General features: G+C 44.1%; 1 protein-coding gene across 1 annotated transcript in view; it reads left to right on the forward strand.

Moving 5' to 3' along the window:
- LOC126262319 (follistatin) overlaps nucleotides 1–20,681 on the forward strand; it is an 809,720-nt gene that overhangs the window by 683,209 nt on the left and 105,830 nt on the right. The window contains exon 4 of the mRNA XM_049958873.1: nucleotides 1,435–1,680. Coding sequence (XP_049814830.1) covers nucleotides 1,435–1,680 — 246 coding nt within the window. The remainder of the gene's footprint in view (nucleotides 1–1,434; nucleotides 1,681–20,681) is intronic.

Genomic DNA, 20,681 nt, shown 5'->3' on the forward strand with positions numbered 1-20,681 from the left:
ATCGGCATGCCCCGCTTCATCACTACCAAAGGGAAGTCCTCGAAGGTGTACTTTAAGTTTTGGAAACATATGAAAATCATGTGGGGCCTAGTTGGGTCTGTATGGAGGATGATCGATGGCAGAATGAACCCAAGACATCGGAGCGCTCGTGTGTGGTCTTGCATTGTTATGCTGAGAAGAGGGTACTCCCTGTGTGCAAAAACTCTTCGGATCGAAAATTCGATTAGAACATACTGTTTCTCAAGCACCGACATACTTAGGTTCCACACCGCCATGTTACACGCAACTATTCGGAGTGATTTAGCGGTAGAGGGCTGCAAATTCGTAGACATGAAGAATAGAGGTGTAGAAAGTTAGTAATGTTTCCCTAATTTAAAGAGTTTTAGGAGTTTTCACTTGAGAAACTCGGAAGCATTACTTTTCAGCACGCCGTCGTAATTACTTGATATTCAGTCCTGCTGTCTGGCCAGGAACACCTCTCGTCCATAGCTGTGTTGGACAACTTCAGAGGTGCTCCTGGTTACGTTAAGTCTTGTGGATTGACCAGGAATACATCTCGTCTAGAGCTGTGTTGGACACCTTCAGGGGGTTTTCCTGGTCACCCTGTAACTTGACGACTGACCAGGAGTACCTCTCGTTCAGAGCTATGTTGGACATCTGAAGATGTCCAACGCAACTCTGGGCGAGACAGAATAAACGAAAGTTTCATGGTCCACGACCACACCACCTGGAAGCTTCCTTATCAAATACGGCAACAGGTCGCGAAAGTCTTCATTGTAACGACAATTGTTCAATTCTACATCTACATCTACACTTATACTCCGCAAGCCACCCAACGGTGTGTGGTGGAGGGCACTTTACGTGCCACTGTCATTACCTCCCTTTCCTGTTCCAGTCGCGTATGGTTCGCGGGAAGAACGACTGCCGGAAAGCATCCGTGCGCGGTCAAATCTCTCTAATTTTACATTCGTGATCTCTTCGGGAGGTATAAGTAGGGGGAAGCAATATATTCGATACCTCATCCAGAAACGCACCCTCTCGAAACCTGGACAGCAAGCGCCTCTCTTGCAGAGTCTGCCACTTGAGTTTGCTAAACATCTCCGTAACGCTATCAGGCTTACCAAATAACCCTGTGACGAAACGCACCGCTCTTCTTTGGATCTTCTCTATCTCCTCTGTCAACCCGACCTGGTACGGATCCCACACTGATGAGCAATACTCAAGTGTAGGTCGAACGAGTGTTTTGTAAGCCGCCTACTTATTTATTCATTTTGATGTTTTAATACAATGACTGTTGTTTCTAGTCGTGTCTGATGTTAAGAGACGTTTGGCTTCTCGCCGCTTGGTGCGCTGGCATCGCTGCAACTGCCACGCGGTCACCACTGTCGCGACAGCTCGACTGCGGTACAAGTGGGCGTATGCTTTGGTGCGCAGACTCGTGCGAGCGCGTACAGTGCGGCGCCGGCCGGCACTGCCTGCTCGACCAGAACCTGCGGCCGCACTGCGTGCGATGCGCGCAGCGGTGCCCCAGCGCGGCCGCCGCCGCCGCCTCGGCGCAGCCCGCCAGCCGGCAGGTGTGCGGCGCCGACGGCGTCACCTACCCCAGCGCCTGTCACCTGCGCGAGGCCGCCTGCCTCAAGGGCCGCGCCATCCCTGAGGCCTACAAGGGCCGCTGCAAGCGTGAGTATCTCCAGCACCTTGCTCTGCTCTGCTGCCTCACAAAATCAAGCCAAACCTCTCTCTCTAGGCTGCAGCCCGCTACTGGGGGTCCTAACTGGAGCACTGCATCCCCGCAGAGTAGTCGTATTAGCCGCTCTCATTCCTCACCATTGCTGGGGATCCTAACTGGAGCACTGCATTCCCACGGCGCAGTCATGTCTCCTGCTCTCGTTCCTTACCGCTGCTGGCGGTCTTAACTGGAGCACTGCATTCCCACAACGTAGTAACGTCAGCCGCTCGTGTTCCTCACCGTTGCTGGGGGTCCTATCTGGGGTACTGAATTGCTGTGGCTAGTCGCATAAACTACTCTTGTTCCACACTTTGTCACATGGTTCAAATGGCTCTGAGCACTATGGGACTTAACATCTATGGTCATCAGTCCCCTAGAACTTAGAACTACTTAAACCTAACTAACCTAAGGACAGCTCACAACACCCAGTCATCACCAGGCAGAGAAAATCCCTGACCCCGCCGGGAATCGAACCCGGGAGCCCGGGCGTGGGAAGCGAGAACGCTACCGCACGACAACGAGCTGCGGACCACACTTTGTCATACGGTACAGCTCCACTCAGTCGATACCAACAGAAACGAAGACAACACATAAAGGGCTTATTTTAAAAGTGTTACAAGTCCATTTTTGTTCATATTGAGATACAGAGTCCTAAAATGAGCGCTGAAAAATCTGCAGTTGGGATATCAGAAACATTCAAGCATATGGCTTCTTGCAACAGATGAACCTTTCTTTATCTTTGTTTGGCTCATTAATTTCAGAAGCATTATAGACAGAAATGTGGAGATAATGGACTTGTACCACTATTGAAATAAGCCCTTCACCTGATTGTAGCTCCAGCACAACAACACTTTGCTTAGTCCAATACTGAATGGTGAAAGTGAACCTCATTTCACTGAATTAGATGGTTCCCTCGACGTCGACACAGGCTGGATGCAAAAGAAACGGTAGACGTCACCTAGATGTGACAATGCAATGTCACTTGACTTAGCCTACTATTAAACGGTGAAAGTGAGGTTACGACATACAGTGGAACCCCGTTTTCATAGACTAGATGGCACCACAGGTCATCTGTATTACCCGGAAGATTGACAACTTGGAAGTTGAGAAAAAAATTGGAATGACATCGGATGAATGCCATAAACATATACTTTACGATTATTTACACGAAATCATGTGAATTATGCATTATCTTCCCACAAAATTTGAGCAGATATTGAAAAATCGAGTTTTATACATTAAAATAATCAACAAGTTTCTTTGGAGCCAGTTTATTACCTCGATTGTGGGCTCCACGGTCACACATGCGTTTCACCAGCATTAGTTCTGCCGAAGCTATTTCCATCTTGTGTCCTAAATAAATCATTATTTTGTCCCGCTATTTTGTTGTATCTGCATGTGTCATAACAACTTCAGCTAATCCATCATCACATTCGTCGTGTCTAGAAATGAACAAACAAAAAACCGTAGTTAGCGTCATTCTCGTTACTCAGTCAGTCTTAACGTCACGAGCTCCTGCGTCTGAGGATCCTGGAATGATTACGAATGCTTTAACGAACTGCGACGAGTGCAAAATATGCAAAGTACCCCAGAAGACTCACAAATAACTGCCCAGTAGATTATTCTTCCAATCTGACAGCCTGAAGCTCCACCACCAGATTCAGTAGCAGCGTTCCTCCATAATTCTTCTTTATCGATACAATGAAGTGCAAATTTTTGTCCGTGGGCTAGTCACCTTCGTCTCTGTTGTGTCTTTTTACACTCGCGACAAATTGATCAATACAGTTCTGTACAGCTACGTGTTAACTAGCAACTCGCCAGGATCCGTGTATTGGTGGTGGGGGGGGGGGGGGCACATCTTCGAAATGCAGCTTGTATCTTTTGCCTAGAGTTTCCTTCTAGTTTGTATTGTCGATCTATGTGAAAATGATGGAAAGACAGCACGCAACCGTCGATCGAGTGGGGCCAGGCACTGCCGCCAATTTGAAGCTGCGTCATGACAATGAACCAAGCCACAGCTGCTTCGTGGTCAATGACTGCGTGGTCTCGAGCAGCATTGAAACACATCCCCAGCTCGCCTACGTTCTCATGTGATCCCGAGGGACTTCATCCTGTTCCCCCGAGTGAATATAACATTCAATAACATTCAAAGGACAAAGACGACATGGCCTGATACATCATCGCAGTGCTCCCCCAACTCCAGTAAAGTCCCTCCTCTCGAAGGGAGGCATAGGATACCTTCTGATATCGTCCCGGACCTCCTTTTGTGCGGCTGCATAATTGCGAGAGTGTTGTCAGTGCTGGATTTTGTTCACGAACTGACTTTTTTATTATGTAGCACAAACGTTCGATAGGATTCAGTTCGGGCGATCTGGATAGCCATACCATTGACTCGAAATTGTCTAGACTGTTCTTCAAAGCAATCTCAAATAATTGTGACCTGTGACACGGCGCACTGTCATCCATAAAAATTCCGCCATGTAATAGCTGCAAGTGGTCTCCAGGTAGCCAAGCATAACCGTTTCCAGTCAGTGACCGGTTCAGTTGGACCATACGACCCAGTTCATTCGATGTAAACACAGCCCACACCATTATGGAGCTACCACCATCCTACAAAGCGCCTTGTTGACAATCTGGGTCCAAGACGTCGTGGAGTCTGCGCCACACTCGAACCCCATCATCAGCAACTGAAATCGGCACTCATCTGACCAGGCCTCGATTTTTCAGTCGTCTAGAGCCCAACCGATAGGGGTCACGAGCCTGGGAGAGGCGCTGTAGGCGATGTGGTGCTGTCAGCAAATGCACTCGCATCGGACGTCTGCTGCCATACCCAATAACGCTAAATATCGTTGCACTGTCCTAACGGCTACGTTCGTCTTACGTCCCACATTGATTTCTGCGTTTAAAAAACGTTCAAACGTGTGTGAATTCTTAAGGGACCAAACTGCTGAGGTCATCGTTCCCTAGACTTACACACTACTTAAACTAACTTATGCTAAGACAAACACACATACCCATGCCCGAGTGAGGACTCGAACTTCCGTCGGGAGGGGCCGCGCAGTCCGTGACATGGCGCCTCAAACCGAGCGGCCACTCAGCGCGGCGATTTCAGCGTTTATTTCATGCAGTGTTGCTTATATGTTAGCACTTAAAACACTACCCAAACGCCGCTGCTCTCACTCGTTAAGTGACGGCTGTCGGACACTGCGTGGTCCTTGGTGAAATTTGGTTTCTCAGCACACTCTTGACATTGTGGATCTCGAGAAATTGGATTCCCTAACGATTTCCGAAATGGACTGTCCCACGCATCTAGCACCGCTACCATTACGGATTCAATGTCTGTTAATTCCCGTGGTGGGAAGTTAATCACGTCGTAAACAGATTCACTTGGATCACCTGTGTGCAAATGACAACTATGCCAACGGACTGCCCTTTTATAGCTTGTGTGCGCGATACCACGGCCATCGCTTGATTTCTGTCACCCCACTGTATTTGCCTGAGCGAAGACAGCCTCCTTTCGCAAATGTGAGTCGACCCCAATGGTCCTATTTTGAAGAGTTTTATTTGTTAGTAACAATATCTTAAATATCTTTTTGCGGAATTTTGACTCATTACTTTTTATACGTACCTTGTTGCTATCAGACTTAAGGATAATGTTTATTAATGGGCACAGCAAAATTCATAACGCATATTCATGACAAAGGAGAAGTGAAATCGACCAATTATTTCAAATGTGTACATAAAGCACATCGAACAATATTTACAAAGCAATACATAGAGCCTTTTTAACTTACCCATTGTGTTTTTCGTAAATAATGTCAAATAGAACTGTATTTTTTCATTTCAATAGAACGAAGTCTTCACTCTTAAAAAGGCTATTTAATCGCAATTTATTCACCTGTTTATGTTCCGGGGTCGAGTTCAGGTGCAGCACACAGTTTTAGTCTTCCAGGGAGTTTCATAGCTCGCGATTGTTTGTGCTGAAAACATTAAACGAAATGTGCTTTCAATAATAATTAGAAAAGCGAAGCATTTCGAAACGTATGTTCACTTGACATGTCGTGTTTGGTCTGCTGTAGTAACTTGTCTTTAAATTTCGATTAAGCATGTTTCTTACACAATGTGCAGTAATCGCACAATTGCCAGTCGTATTAATGACGAACTGATTTTAGAATTATGAAATATATTACAACGAAATCTCTAGGACGAATATCAATAATAATACTGTTTCTTGTTTTAAATGTCTAAAAGTTTGCCTGCAATTAAACAGCTGAGATAGTAAAAGACATTGTCCCCTACTCGACTCTGGTATTCTCGAACCACCCAGCCTCAGTCAGGTGTAGGCTCAGGAATGTGCTCCTAGGAATGTTCCATCTCAGCATTACCCTTTTTTCTGTGAACAACAAATGATGAACGGTAACGATGTTGTGAGACGCGCTTAATTTTCTCGAGTGCAGTTTTCCGTGTCCGGCCGCTGAACACGCAATACTCATATTTTCCGCTCGAAGCCCTAGCTCGGTTGCATGGCCTGCGCTGATAAATCACTTTGCTGCGAAATTACAGTTTTGCACCATGGCGCGCCCGGTGTGCTACAATTTTCCGCCGATTCTCGTTCTTGCAACCTCCTCCGACCATTACGAGCTGCTCACGGGGGAAAAACTTCTTTGTTAAAGAATTGAACATTATGTTATCTCACCTCACATCTGGTGTAGTAGCTTAAGGCACTCATCGGCGACGCGAGATGTAGTACAACCAACCTTAGTTAATGATCTCGGAGATGATGCCTGGAAACTGCTGTGCACCACGCAATTCGCTTTACGTGGCTTGGAATTTGTTATTTGCTCCATCAGCTTTAGCAGTTATAGAAAGAAAGGGGTAATAAGGGAGTAACGAGGTAGATAAGCAAATTGAGGACGGAGAAGCGGAAGGTAAACAGAAGGCGAAGGCCTACTTCCCCCTTAGTAGGAGCGCATAAATGAGTCTAACCACCTGGACGCTACCGTATCTAGGCGATCTACAAAACGAGTCCTCCGCAATGCGCAAAGCACATTACAGTGCCGATTACAGTGCATCCGACCACCCAACTAAAAGTGAGGGCATTTAATACGTGGAAAAAAGAGTGGAAGAGAGACCTTCAGCACCACACTCTGAAACCAGACTGGCTTGCAAGATCATGATTTACGGACTTAAAGGATACGCTTACGTTGCAGCAACTTCCCCAATATAAAGTGTATGGTAACTGTAACGTGGGACTATCATGTGGGGAAAGGTGCTGAAACAATGAAAATATACATAGTACATTGTTATCAAGGACGTCATTGGGATACAAGTCAAAACGAGAACATCATCTGAAAACAAAGTTATATTTATTATCGGGTGCACATCAACTAAATAATACAGTAAACCAAAATTAAATGAAAGATCAAGTGTGCTCAGAACATGCTCTTAAATTGAATGACAGGTACACGTCAAATCAAAAAAAAATTACGCACCACGAATGAATTCAGTAGGTGTCACGTACATGTTAAGAGAAACAAATGATTGCAGTTTCAAAAAAATTGGATGATGTGTGCGTGTGTGTGTGTGTGTGTGTGTGTGTGTGTGTGTGTGTGTTTGTGTGTGTGTGTGTATGTGTTACTCAGAACCAACTTTTACAGATGACACGAAAAAGTAGTACATCCCAAAGAACCTTAGAAGTGTGTGAGAATTCTATAACGAGTAAAAAACTCTGTACTCCAGATTCCAGACCAACGTGTGTTGGTCTGCAATAATGTTCACGTAAGTTTAGTCTGCTGCGGAGCCCCACGTTCAACACTGTTCGCTGAACAGTGTTCTGCAGGACATTTGTACCTGTACCAGCACTGTACTCTGTCGTCAGGTCCTCCACAGATCAACGCCTGTTCTGCTTTACAGAGCGGAGAAACCTCCAGCCTCCACATTTTTCAATGGGGCAAGGGGCGTCTAGCCCCTTGTCGCCTACTTTTGCATTCACCGCCCTTCAACCATTTTCCATCGAAGCGCAAGACAGTGGCACGCGAACCGTTTCCAGGTGCTGAGCCATAACAAAATGGCTCTGAGCACTATGGGACTCAACTGCTGTGGTTATCAGTCCCCTAGAACTTAGAACTACTTAAACCTAACTAAGGACATCACACACATCCATGCCCGAGGCAGGATTCGAACCTGCGACCGTAGCAGTTGCACGGTTCCGGACTGCGCGCCTAGAACCGCGAGACCACCGCGGCCGGCGAGCCATAACAATCTGCTCTTTTTCAAAGTCGTGTATGTCAGTGGATTCCCCCGCTTACGACACATATCATGGCTACAATGATTCCCCACACACCTTTCTTACCGTGCCAGGTGCTCACAACGCCAACAGATGCCCGTCAGTCTCCCGCTGGGCAATGGTCATAATACGCATATCAAAAAAAGTATTGCATCACACTGGTTCCCACAACTCCTGAAGATAGACTTTGACTTTGGATATTGTATCGAAGACACAGCCCCCTTGACTGTTCAGAGATGTCACTAAACCCGCCCAAAGATATAAACAACCATGCATGAGCAGCGCCTATTAGACGGAGGGTGTCCGACAGCCGACATCCAGTCATTCCACCAGGAAGGAAGTACACGACTCGTGTTGTCTGTAGTTCAGCCATGCCTAGACGGTCAATACCGTGGTTCGATCGCGTCCGCATTGTTACTTTGTGCCAGGAAGGGCTCCCAATAAGGGAAGTGTCCAGCCTTCTCGGGGTGAACCAAAACGATGTTGTTCGGACATGGAGGAGATACAGAGAGACAGGAACTATCGATGACATGCCTCGCTCAGGCCACCCAAGGACTACTACTGCAGTGGCACTACCTACGGATTATGGCTCGGAGGAGCCCTGACAGCAACGCCACCATGTTGAATAATGCTTTTCGTGCAGCCACAGGACGTCGTGTTACGACTCAAACTGTGCCCAACAGGCTGCATGATGCGCAACTTCACTCCCGACGTCCATGGCGAGATCCGTCTTTGCAACGACGACACCATGCAGCGCAGTACAGATGGGCCCAACAACATGCCGAATGGACCGGTCAGGATTGGCATCATGTTCTCTTCACCAATGAGTGCCGCGTATGCCTTCAACAAGACAATCGTCGGAGACGTGTTTGGAGGCAACCCGGTCAGGCTGAACACCTTACACAAACTGTCCAGCGAATGCAGAAAGGTGGAGGTGCCTAGCTGTTTTGGGGTGGCATTATGTGAGGCCGACGTACGCCGCTGGTGGTCATGGAAGGCTTCGTAACGGCTGTACGATACGTGAATGCCATCCTCCGACCGATACTGACACCATATCGGCAGCATATTGGCGAGGCATTCGTCTTCATGGACGACAATTCGCGCCCCCTTCGTGCGCATCTTGTGAATGGCTCCCTTTAGGATAACAACATCGCTCCACTAGAGTAGCCAGCATGTTCTCCAGACATGAACCCTATCGAACATGCCTGGGATAGACTGAAAAGGGCTGTTTACGGACGACGCGACCCGCCAACCACTCTGAGGGATCTACGCCGAATCGCCGTTGAGGAGTGGGACAACCTGGACCAACAGTGCCTTGATGAACTTGTGGATAGTATGCCACGATGAATGCAGGCATGCATTAGTGCAAGAGGACCGCTACTGGGTATTACAGGTACCGGTGTGTACAGCAGACAGGACCACCACCTCTGAAGGTCTCGCTGTATGGTGGTGCAACATGCAATGTGTAGTTTTCATGATCAATAAAAAGGCCGGAAATGATGTTAATGTTGATCTCTATTCCAATTTTCTGTACAGATTCCGAAACTCTCGGAACCGAGGTGAAGCAAAATTTTTTTTGATGTGTGTATTTCTGATAATAACTACCCATATATTTGTTGTTTATTGCCCTTATTTAATTGGACAGACTCACGTTTTATCTTTATTAGATAAACTGAGAGGTATAAATGATGACATATTTGATAAATTAGAAATAGCGAAACGACTGACAAACCATTTGCTAATTTTGCGCCTGGAATAGGGATGCATTGTTAGTCAACTGGAAGTTTTCGAGTCAATCCAAGTCTGAAAATTGTTCGTTTGCATTGATCATTCTTTTTTTCCACAATACGCATGGTTTAGATGGATACGACGAAACGGTTTATAATCTATTAATTGATGTGGATAGTTTAAACATCTCTTTTTGTACAATCTCCTTTTCTTCCTCCTTAGAAGTTAACTGACATCAACAAGAGCGTGCTGAAAAGCAATGCCTCTGATTTATTTATGTGAAAACTCAAAATTTTTGAAAAATAAAACGAGCTGTATTTACATTCTACATCTTTATTCTTCAAGTCTCCGTATTTGTTTCTCAACATTGTCACCCCTGCGACGAATACATTTCTTTCAACGAGAAACCAGTTCGTTGATACTGTCACTGTAGAATGTTTGATTTTGTTGACGGAGCCACAAGCTCATCTCTACCTGCACCGCTTCATCACTGTCAGAGTGAAGTCCTCGAAGATGTTCTTTAAGTTTTCCAAAAAATTGAAAATCGGATGGAGCCAAGTCGGGACTTGGAGGACGATCGACGAAAGTGAAGCCAAGGCGTCGTACTGCTGTAGATGTCGAAGCGCTCATGTGTGATCTGGCATTATGCTGAAAGAGAGGGTGGTCCATGTGTGGAAGAACTCTTCGAATTCGAAGCTCGATTACAGCATGCTGTTTCTCACGCGCCGACATAGTTTACACACGGCCATGTGACTCGATAGAATTTAGATCCCTCTAGCGGAAGAATGTTAATCTTGTGTTTAAAAAGCTTTAAGAGTTTCCGCATAATAAATTCGGAGTCACTACTTTTCCGGAACCCTCGCAGAAGGAAATCATGCACTCTCTTCATTAAATTACGGAAGTAATGATAACCTCACTTCATTGTACCAGTAAAATTAAGACGGCGGTTTTAGAGAGACCGTTAGTGTAAAAAAATATGATGTTCGGAAAACCGATATTTGAACGGTAAGCAAAATCGGTTTTGGCTTAACATGTAAAGACAAGAGCTAGTGTTAGTGTAAAAAAATATGATGTTCGGAAAACCGATATTTGAACGGAAAGCAAAATCGGTTTTGGCTTAACATGTAAAGACAAGAGCTAGAAACAGTTTCTGGAATTCGACTTCGTATTCTGGGAGTCTTTTGACATATAAACGTCGTAGCAGACTTCGGCACTGATCCTAGAAAATGTGCTACCCGATAAAGTCGGGAGCTCTGAGGAGATGTTGTTCGTACAAAATTCGAAACACCAGAAATTTAGTGAAATGCAGCAAGACCTGCGAGTGCAGACGTTTAGCGTAGGATATGGAAACTGACACTCAACCTAAACTGATGCGACGTATTCTAAATAAGCGGACAGGCCCGTTGTTGCAATATTACACTATTGCCAAGAAGTTTGTCTAGAAGTATATGTACTGCGCGATTTAAAATGAAAAGACCTCACACGACCAGCAATAAGAAAGGCAGATGGCAAAGTGAGATTTATTGGAAAAAAACCTGAAGAGGTGTACAGTCCCGTCAAAGGACGTGACTTATAGAACCCTTCCTCGACAGATATTTGAAGTTGCTCGTCAGTTCGTGACTTTTACCAGATGGGATTGGTAGAGGAAACAGAGAAGATCCAAAGAAGTGCAGCGCGTTTCGTCACAGTTGCATTCAAAAAGCGGGAAAGTGTCACGAGGTTACTAACCCAACTCCAGTGGCATATGCTGCAAGACAGGGGCGCGCATCACGGGGTGATCTACTATTAAACTGCCGAGAGCATGCCTTCGCAGAAGACTCAGAAAGGATGAAAGAATCAGTCAGCCAGTTGCGTAAGACTGGTTTATTAGAACACTTGACCTAGGTTTCGATAATTATAAAATTACCTAGGTTTCGATAATTATAAAATTACCTATTTCAGAAGGGGATGGTAACACATAGAAATTTAACAGTTTACAAAAGATTCAAGTAACACGGAAGTACCAAATGTAGGATAAATTACTAGAATCCTTTAGTAAAAAAAAAATGGTTCAGATGGCTCTGAGCACTATGGGAGGTCATCAGTCCCCTAGAACTTAGAACTACCTAAACCTGACTAACCTAAGGACATCACACACATCCATGCCCGAGACAGGATTCGAACCTGCGATCGTAGCGGTCGCGCGGTTCCAGACTGAAGCGCCTAGAACCGCTCGGTCACTCCAGCTGGCCATCCATTAGTCCACACATACTTCTTACATATTACAAGGTACATTATAATACAGGGGTGTATGCTAACGGCTGAAACTAGTCATCTCGTTAAAAACAAATGTTACTGTAAAAGGAGCTCTTCATCCACGCAGTAAAGCCCCGGTCACCGTGTCATCCTCTGCTTTGCGGCATCGTGTGGATGCGGTATGGAAGGACATACACTCCCGGCGGCCGGCCGGAATGGCCGAGCGGTTCTATGCGCTATGGTCTGGAACCGCGCGACCGTTACGGTCGCAGGTTCGAATCCTGCCTCGGGCATGGATGTGTGAGATGTCCTTAGGTTAGTTAGGTTTAAGTAGTTCTAAGTGACTGATGACCTCAGAAGTTAAGTCCCATAGTGCTAAGAGACATTTGAGCCACTCCCGGCCGTTTTGCAGATTTTCCCGTACTTGGAGGTATCACGAGGCTGACTGCACCCCTATACCACTCCTCCCACCAAGGAAACATGCTTGGCAATACTGGGAATCGAACCCGATCCTTCATCTGTGCTGACCGCCCAGCTACGGAAGCGGACTAAATGCTATTATGCCGTATAATTAAAATTATTTTCAAAGGATCTTGCGCCATACACCACAAGGCGGTTTGCGGGAGGTAGATGTAGATGAAGAGATCGCTGACCTCACCTCGTCGATGTACTCGCACCGGATGTCCTTCCTCCCACGACCTCCAACGACCTATACAGCGAAACTGTTTCCACCTATGTCCCACCTCATCACTCGTACGACTGTATAAGAGGTATAAAACTACGAATCAAGTATCAGATTAGCGTAGTAAAATTGTATTACATGTTTAATACGATAACATAAAAAAATTACTTTATCAGCAGTCCGTAATACGCGTAGATACAAATGCACTCGTCATGTTTCTGGGACACTGCAAGGTCTACACGACATGTGTTACGATTTTAGGCATTAATGTTCCTCGCCACGAGGGGATACGAAGAGTGTCTGTGTAGTCCACTGTTCTGAGCAGATCATATCTACTTAGGAAGCAGAGGAAGGTTCGCTTCAGAGATTCACGCGTCCGGGAAGACGCGTACTGGAAAGTGTGTGACCCCTATTACCGTGGAAACGATCGAGCAGCCAGCAATTTGAATCTAATCTGCTACCTACTCGGTAAATTATTTACGGCCAATGAAATTTTAATGAGGTGTTATTGCTATAATTTGAGCAATACTACACGCCTGCCGAAATGCTTCTTAACTTCGACCCTTCTGATGCGAGAAGGATAAAATGTTTGTTCAAAAGTGTAATTACATGCATTACGTATACGCTGAGGAGATTTCCGTCTCGTACTGGAGCTGTTTTAGAGATCGAAACACGAATGAAAAAATCAAACTAGGTAGCTTCCGGACGCGCTCCAGACACAAAAAACGTAATGGACTTCATATTATCCCAGCGTCGGTTACCGCAGTATGCCGCAATAAGTATGAGACGTTTATCATAAAAAACCAGTTCTTTACTTACAAATAGCAGCCTTTCGTAGCAGATTACTCACACTATCACAACACTTTCACAGAGAACCCCTTACATACATAAGAAAACTATGGCCTCAGCACTTTGCGGAAGGAACTTCCGTTACAACAAATCACTTTACTTGTAATAATAGCCAATTTTTGTTCAACATAGGGTGGTCTAATTTCTTTCCTGTTGAACTCAGACAGATTGGGTGTATATCCATAACGTTACCACACCAACGTCAGTGCCCATCTAAAGACGAAGTATTGTATTACTAATCGTATTATTATTACTTTCATTTTTATTATTATTGTCGTACTAGTTGAGAAAACTGGTGTTGCCCAGGTATTTACTTATAGCTGTATGCGAGATTTCGTTCACGTGGAATTTAGTTTTCACTTATTAAACCTTCTTTTTATACAACGTTTGAAGTAGTATGATTGGGGACATGACGAACTTGTTTGCATCACCAACAGAAGAGAGAGCCACGTAGAGGTGGTTGTGCGAAAAGCAGCTGACATTAATGTTCATGCCCACAACACTTAGCGTCTAACCTTGTGCTTTGTTTATGATCATCGCATAACATAAGCTCACAGGGAATTATATACGTTTAAAGCGAAATGGGGAAACTATTAGGAATAAACGGGATTCGGGATATAAAATCTCGCACGACTGCCCTGATTCCCGTCAAAATGTCCGCTTGTATGATGTAACGTTGGAGAGAAGTTACTTTAAGTCTCTATTAGTGACAGGTTCTGAGGAGCGAGATAATGCATGATGCTCTTGATCAGAGTTACCCTGCGCCTCGCTTTCCGCAGGGGTTTCCAAAGAGCAAGTTAAAGCTTGATGTTCTCGAACCGCAGAAAGTCTCGCCTCACCATTGTCAAAAGGATTGTTTACACCTCATAGTCCTCAATCTCTTAGCCGTTCTGGTGTATGCAGAAAGACTCGTCCGTTTTCTAGGCATTTTCACTTGTAAACAAAACGAAATGAAAATGTAATAGTAGGTACCCAAATCGCAAAGCAAACTGAATAAAAACTATCGTAAGAAGCAAAGTGAAATCAGTAAGTCCGTAAATCCTAGCCAAGAAAATTCGCTGTTAGTTTATATTCGTAAAGATAAGATTGCGGCGCATAATTCTCTAACTGACGTAAACTTCCAAAAATACTTCTGTCACGGAATTAAAAAACTACCAGTGTCATCTATTACCTCTTTGGTATACTAAACCATGATGATAAAATATCCGAACTACTAAGAAGAACAGACGATTTTAGATGAAACTTTGAATTACGATATATTTTTTCCATGTTCAGGTTTTTATGAAATATGTTGCCCCAAGCTACACTCAAATTACCAGTGAGAACCACTTGAAAAGTCATCAAGTAGTTTTGGCGATCAGCTTGTCCGAACAGGCAAAAAAAAAAAAAAAAAGACAGACATGACGATTTTACAGTTTTATAGTTAGTGGAGATATGGATACAGAAGTTGGTTTAGTATACAAGAATGTGTTATGAATAATATTGTAGATCTGTCACATAACAATGAAAACATACTATTTAAACTTGATACTTGTCTCATAGCTTTTATATTAACTTCACGTACATAATTCGAATCAATTCATCGCATGGAGTGAACAGTCATGGACAATGTGGATCAATGTTTAGTTCCTTTGATTCCTTTAACGCAGACGAGTATGGATCAAGTTGAGACTCGATCACTTACTACACGGAAGCTTAAACGATTTAAGTTGCTCCGTTGGTTCCTAAATCAGGTGGGCACAAATAAACGTATATTTTTTCTGTATTCTATCCGTTGTTTATTATACTGATATTGATGTTTAAATCAGCCAAATGCTGTTTAGACATTTAGGTGGAATATTGGCAGGTATTGTAGTGTTTTACGCATGGGATATTTTCTTCTCTAACATACGTATCTTGACAGTTTTCATTTTCAGAGCTCCAGAAGCAGTTTTTACTAACACTGGTAACACCTGAAGATGCCGCTATTGGTTCTCATTACTTTGTTCAGCTGGATGTCAATCTTCGTTACAAGTAACTTTTTCCCTGCTTAAGAGCGAAATATTCGCCAGTGCTCTGTGTAGCATACCTGCATCGTTTCCTGTTAGCGTCTGCAGGAAATTCAACTTTAAGCCAAGTTTTTTTTTCTTTTTTGTTAGGATGTTGGCACAATGTTGCTTAAATATCAGGGGCCAATCGATGGCGTGTCACATATATTTTGGGGAGTAATTATGAGGGATTAAAATCGGTTTAAACAACACACGTAATGTATCTCGATGAGCGATTCAGTTTGACATGCCGTGAGTATTTATTTACTTACCCAGCAGTACATAATGTGTTCAAACGGCAAAATTTGTTATTACCGCATTATTTGCATCATTTGTAAATACATGTTGCGCCAACTTCCCAATAAAAATATCGAAGAATCGCTTCAAATTTTGAAAGGCGTAGGAACTCAACACCAATGTCATTTAAAATCAATTGTAAGCCAATTTTATGTAGCGCCTCATCAACTTTCATATCACTCAAGACTGGGGATCATTGGTAACGTCACAAGTTAGAAGGATTCGTGTGACGTTATGTAACAAATTACGGTAGAATTTATTTAGGGTGGTTACCGAAAGTGATTAAAACTTATCTGAGGACGGTCTGAGGGCACTCGCATCATTGATCTTCTAGTTACGAGTGCAGTTTCTTACCGCAGCACTACTCAGCATACAATAAACGTCAGACCTGCCGTGCCATGTAAGCAAGTCATTTAGGCTCTGGAAAATAACCGTATGTATGTCAGTTACAAAATGTTGGACCAGATAAATGAGAACTCGCAATGGCGGTAAGACGCTGGCGTCTTCTCTTTTCACCATATAGTCATTTACTAACAAATGTAATACAACAGTGAATAGCTCGCAAGATCTGTAGCAACCCTTTTCAAAAAAATGTGTCCAAAAAAGGTAATGGCCTTGTGCCGCATAAGCTGGGACTGTTTCCCTTTTCCCAAAAGGCGTGTACCTTAACTGTATGCAGAAAGATACTCAGTAGAGACGCAATGAAAAGAAAAAAAGTCAGCGAATACTTTAAGCCCTTGCCGCCAACAGTCCGGTCGTCTTGCGGTTGAAGTAAGGGCGGATCAAGATAAATGGGAACAAAACGGCTGCGTCTCGTATCATGCCCTAGGATAACTAAGAAGCAGTCCATGGCTGCAAAGACACAAGAATGGCAAATCGAGTGCGACGGGCCCGTTAAAAGATAGTAACACCGCATCAGTCTGTACTTCCTGATGAACTACAATTTCTGCGCTATAGCTCGTACCCAACGAAAAGACAAATCCGAGAATTTTCTTTCACTGCGTAAATATGTACACTTATTACATGCATCGCACACACACACACACACACACTATGTGTGGATATGGCCCTGAGACATTCGCAAAGAAAACCGACGTCAACAGCACTAAATAACTATCAAAGAAAGAATGCGACTGCTGACTTTCAAGGAATAATTCATACCTCTTCTAGTCACGTCTCATGGCGCATGTCATAATGTTTGAAACGGAAAGTGCGGGAGATTCGAGGAAATCTTCAAAAACCATCTCTTTCAACCAACTGCCAGGTAATATTACGGTCCACAATCAACCAGAAAAGTCTGGTCTTCATTTGCTCGAGTTCTGAAACAAAAATTTTGTGGCAGCCCTACGCCACGGCGATGATTCACTCGGTTCTGCCTAAACATCACTTGAACGACATTTAATTTTTAGTAACCAGCGGTCAGGCTGTAGCTGGTGTCAGTGACAATGAAATCTTTGAATCTTGGCACGAACTTAAATACAGTGTTCATACGTTTATACTACAATTTCTGCAAGGTTTGATGCGGCCCGCCACGAACTTCTCTCCTGTCCCAACCTCCTCATCTCAGAGAAGATCTTGAACTCAACGTCCTCAGTTAGGCCTATTTGCTGGATGTACTCCAATCTCTGTCTTTCTCTACAGTTCTTACCCTCTACAGCTCCCTCCATTATTACGGAAATTAATCCCTACAGTCTTAACACATGTCCTTTCATCCTGACCCTTCTGATTGTCTTCTACATATATCCCTTTCTACGGTTGTTCTGCGGAGAAGCTCCTCATTGCTTACTTTATCGGTCCATCTAATTTTCAAAATTCGTCTGTAGCACCATTTCTCAAACGCTTCGAGTCTCTTCTGTTCCCGTTTTCGCAGAGTCCATGATTCACTGCCATACATTGCTATGCTTCAAATGTACATTCTCAGAAATCACTTCCTTAAATTAAGGCCTATGTTTGATACTGGTAGTCTTCTTTTGGCCAGGAATGTTGTCCTTGCCTATATTGGTCTCCATTTTATGTCCTCTTTGCTTTGCCCACCAAGGGTTACTTTGCTTCCAAGTTAGCAGAGCTCCTTAACTTCGTCTACTTCGTGATCATCAATCCTAATGTTAAGTTTCTCGCTGTTCTCATGTCTGCTACTTCTAATTGCTTGTATCTTTCTTCGATTTACTTTCATTTCCTATTCTATAGTCATTAGACTGTTCAGTCCATTCAACAGAGTCTGTAATTTTCTTCACCTTCAGTGAGGATAGCAATGTCATCAGTGAATCTTATCATTGATATCCTTCCACACTGAATTTCAATTCCACTCTTGAAACTTCCTTCTATTTCCGTAATGCTTCTTCGATGTATAGATTGAACAGTAGGTGCGAAAGATTGCATCCTTATTTTACACCCTTCTTAAGCCGAGCACTTCGTTCTTGGTCTTCCAGCCTTATTGTCCCCTCTTTGTTCTTATGCATATTGTGTATTAGCCGTCTTTTCTATAGCGTACTCCTATTTTTCTGCGAATTTTGAACATCCTGAAAAATTTTCCATTATTTCCAGTCGACAAACCCATGAACATATTTTGATTTTTCTTCATTTTTGCTTCCACTGCCAAACACAGCATTAGGACATATTTTTCCTAAGGCCAAACTGATCTTCATCTAAGATATCCACAGTTTTCTTTTCATTATTCTGTACATTGTCCTTGTCAGCAGCTTGAATGCATGAGCTGTTTAGCTGACTGTGCGATAGTACTCGTACTTGTCTGGTCTCGCTGTCTTCGGCACTGTGTGGATGAAATTTTTCCAGAAGTCCAACGCTGTGTCGCCTGTCGCATATTCACACGAACTTGTATAGTCATTTCGTTGCCACTTCCACCAGTGGTTATAGAAAATCCAATGGAATGTTATCTGACCGTTCTGCCTTATTTGATTTTAAGTCTTCCATAGCTCTTTCAGTGTCTGACTAACACTGGATCCTCTTACCTTTACCATATCAACTCTATTTCTTCTTCTATCACGTCCTCAAACAATTTCGCCCTCTCATATATCCCTCCAGTGCATTCTTTCCACCTATCCGCTCTCTCCTCTGTGTGAAACAGTGGATTTCCCAATGCACTCTTCATGTTGTCACCCTCACTTTTCATTTCACTGAATGTTGCTTTAACGTTTCTATATGCTGAATCAGTCCTTCAGACTTTTTTTAAAAAAATTTCGTTTTCTTCCCACCTTTTATGCAGCCATTTCGCCTTGGGCTTTCCTGGACTACCTGTTTATTTCATTCCTGTCCGCCCTTGGTGGCTGATTGGTCATCGCGACGGAATGTCATACCTAACGGCTCGGGTTCGACTCCCAGCTGGGTCGGAGATTTTACCGTTCAGGGACTGGGTGTTGTGTTGTTCTTATCATCATCATTTCATCCCCATCGACACGCAAGTCGCCGAAGTGGCGTCAACTTGAAAGAGTTGTACCAGGCGAACGGTCTACCGTCCTAAGAGATTTATTCATCTACGCACCTCTTTTTCCATGAACAGCCGCACGGTGTAGCTGCGCGGTCTCGGGCGTCTGTCATGGTTCGCGCGACCGTCAGAGGTTCGAAACCTCCCTCGGGCATAGGAGTGAGTGTTGTCCCTACCGTAAGTTACGTTAGAAGCAATGTATGCCCATTATGTACGTTGATAATGCGACTGTGGATAAAATAGCGGATGCTTCTTATTGTAACTGCGACTAGTCTTCAAATACAGCGGATGTAAATAAAAGGTATGTAAATAAAAGCGACTGAAAGAATCTTTCTTTCATAACAGTGCGCCTCGGTCAACGGAGCTCGAGGCTGCCCTGCAACTCGTCCCAGTAGCTGAGAATCAATTAAGAAGCGTGGCGTTTACTGCCTCCGCACGGTAGAATTTGGTGCAGGTTCATATACATTCAAGAAGGGCAATCAGGCGGCTGACGGAGTACGCTAGCCGCAATTATGGAACCGGCTCTAGGGGAGCGCTCGCTCCCACGCGTCTAGCGGCCGTCTAGACCGCTCAAGGAGAGCGCCGGTCACGCCGCAGCCGCGGGCGTCGGTGGCGTTGGCACCACCTGCACCTGCCTCTGCCTATGCTTCTGCCCGCCGTCCGCCGCCCGGCGCCTGCCGAGCCCGCAACCCGCTCTGCGCGCCCGTGCGCCGTGTTCTCGCACTCAGAGGTGCTGCAAGCACCGGAAATGCAACCAAATTAAGCACCGGTTAAAAAATCGGTCAGATCCAGGAGACATCGCGCTAATATCGCTACAGTCTCATTGTTTAGTGAACAAAATTCGAGCTTACGGGGTATCGAAGCAGATTTGAAGTCAGGACTGGAGTCAAGAATTTTTAGCAGACAGACCTCGATACTTTATTCTTAAGGGGGGTATGACGTCAAACGGGCCGACTTGGAGCAGCAGAGGCACCACACGACGTTTTAATTTCCACTGTCTATACTTTTACAAATAAATTCATAAAACTTTGTCAACACGACCAGGAAGGATTCAGGATTCAAACTCATAGCAATGTAAGTTCAAAAGTATAACAAAATAAATTTTTTTTACGTGTAAAGTTTCATCATTTTTTCACTTACTATTGGCTGCATTTGTTGCTATAGGTACACTTTCCTTCACAAGTAAGAGAGATTCTTCGACGAATTTTGCACAGCATACAAACCATACTTACAGGTGTATGAAACTCTAGAATATATTTAATTAATGAAAAAATGAATGAGCTGTTACATTTTAAACTTCATGTTTAGAAAAAACTCAAATTTTATGGTTAATTATCTCAATTTTTAGCACAGTTTTTAATATATTTGGAAAATTCTAGAGTTTCATACACCTGTAAGTATGGTTT

This window comes from Schistocerca nitens, chromosome 6 (genome assembly GCF_023898315.1).
Source record: "Schistocerca nitens isolate TAMUIC-IGC-003100 chromosome 6, iqSchNite1.1, whole genome shotgun sequence".
Taxonomy (NCBI): domain Eukaryota; kingdom Metazoa; phylum Arthropoda; class Insecta; order Orthoptera; family Acrididae; genus Schistocerca; species Schistocerca nitens.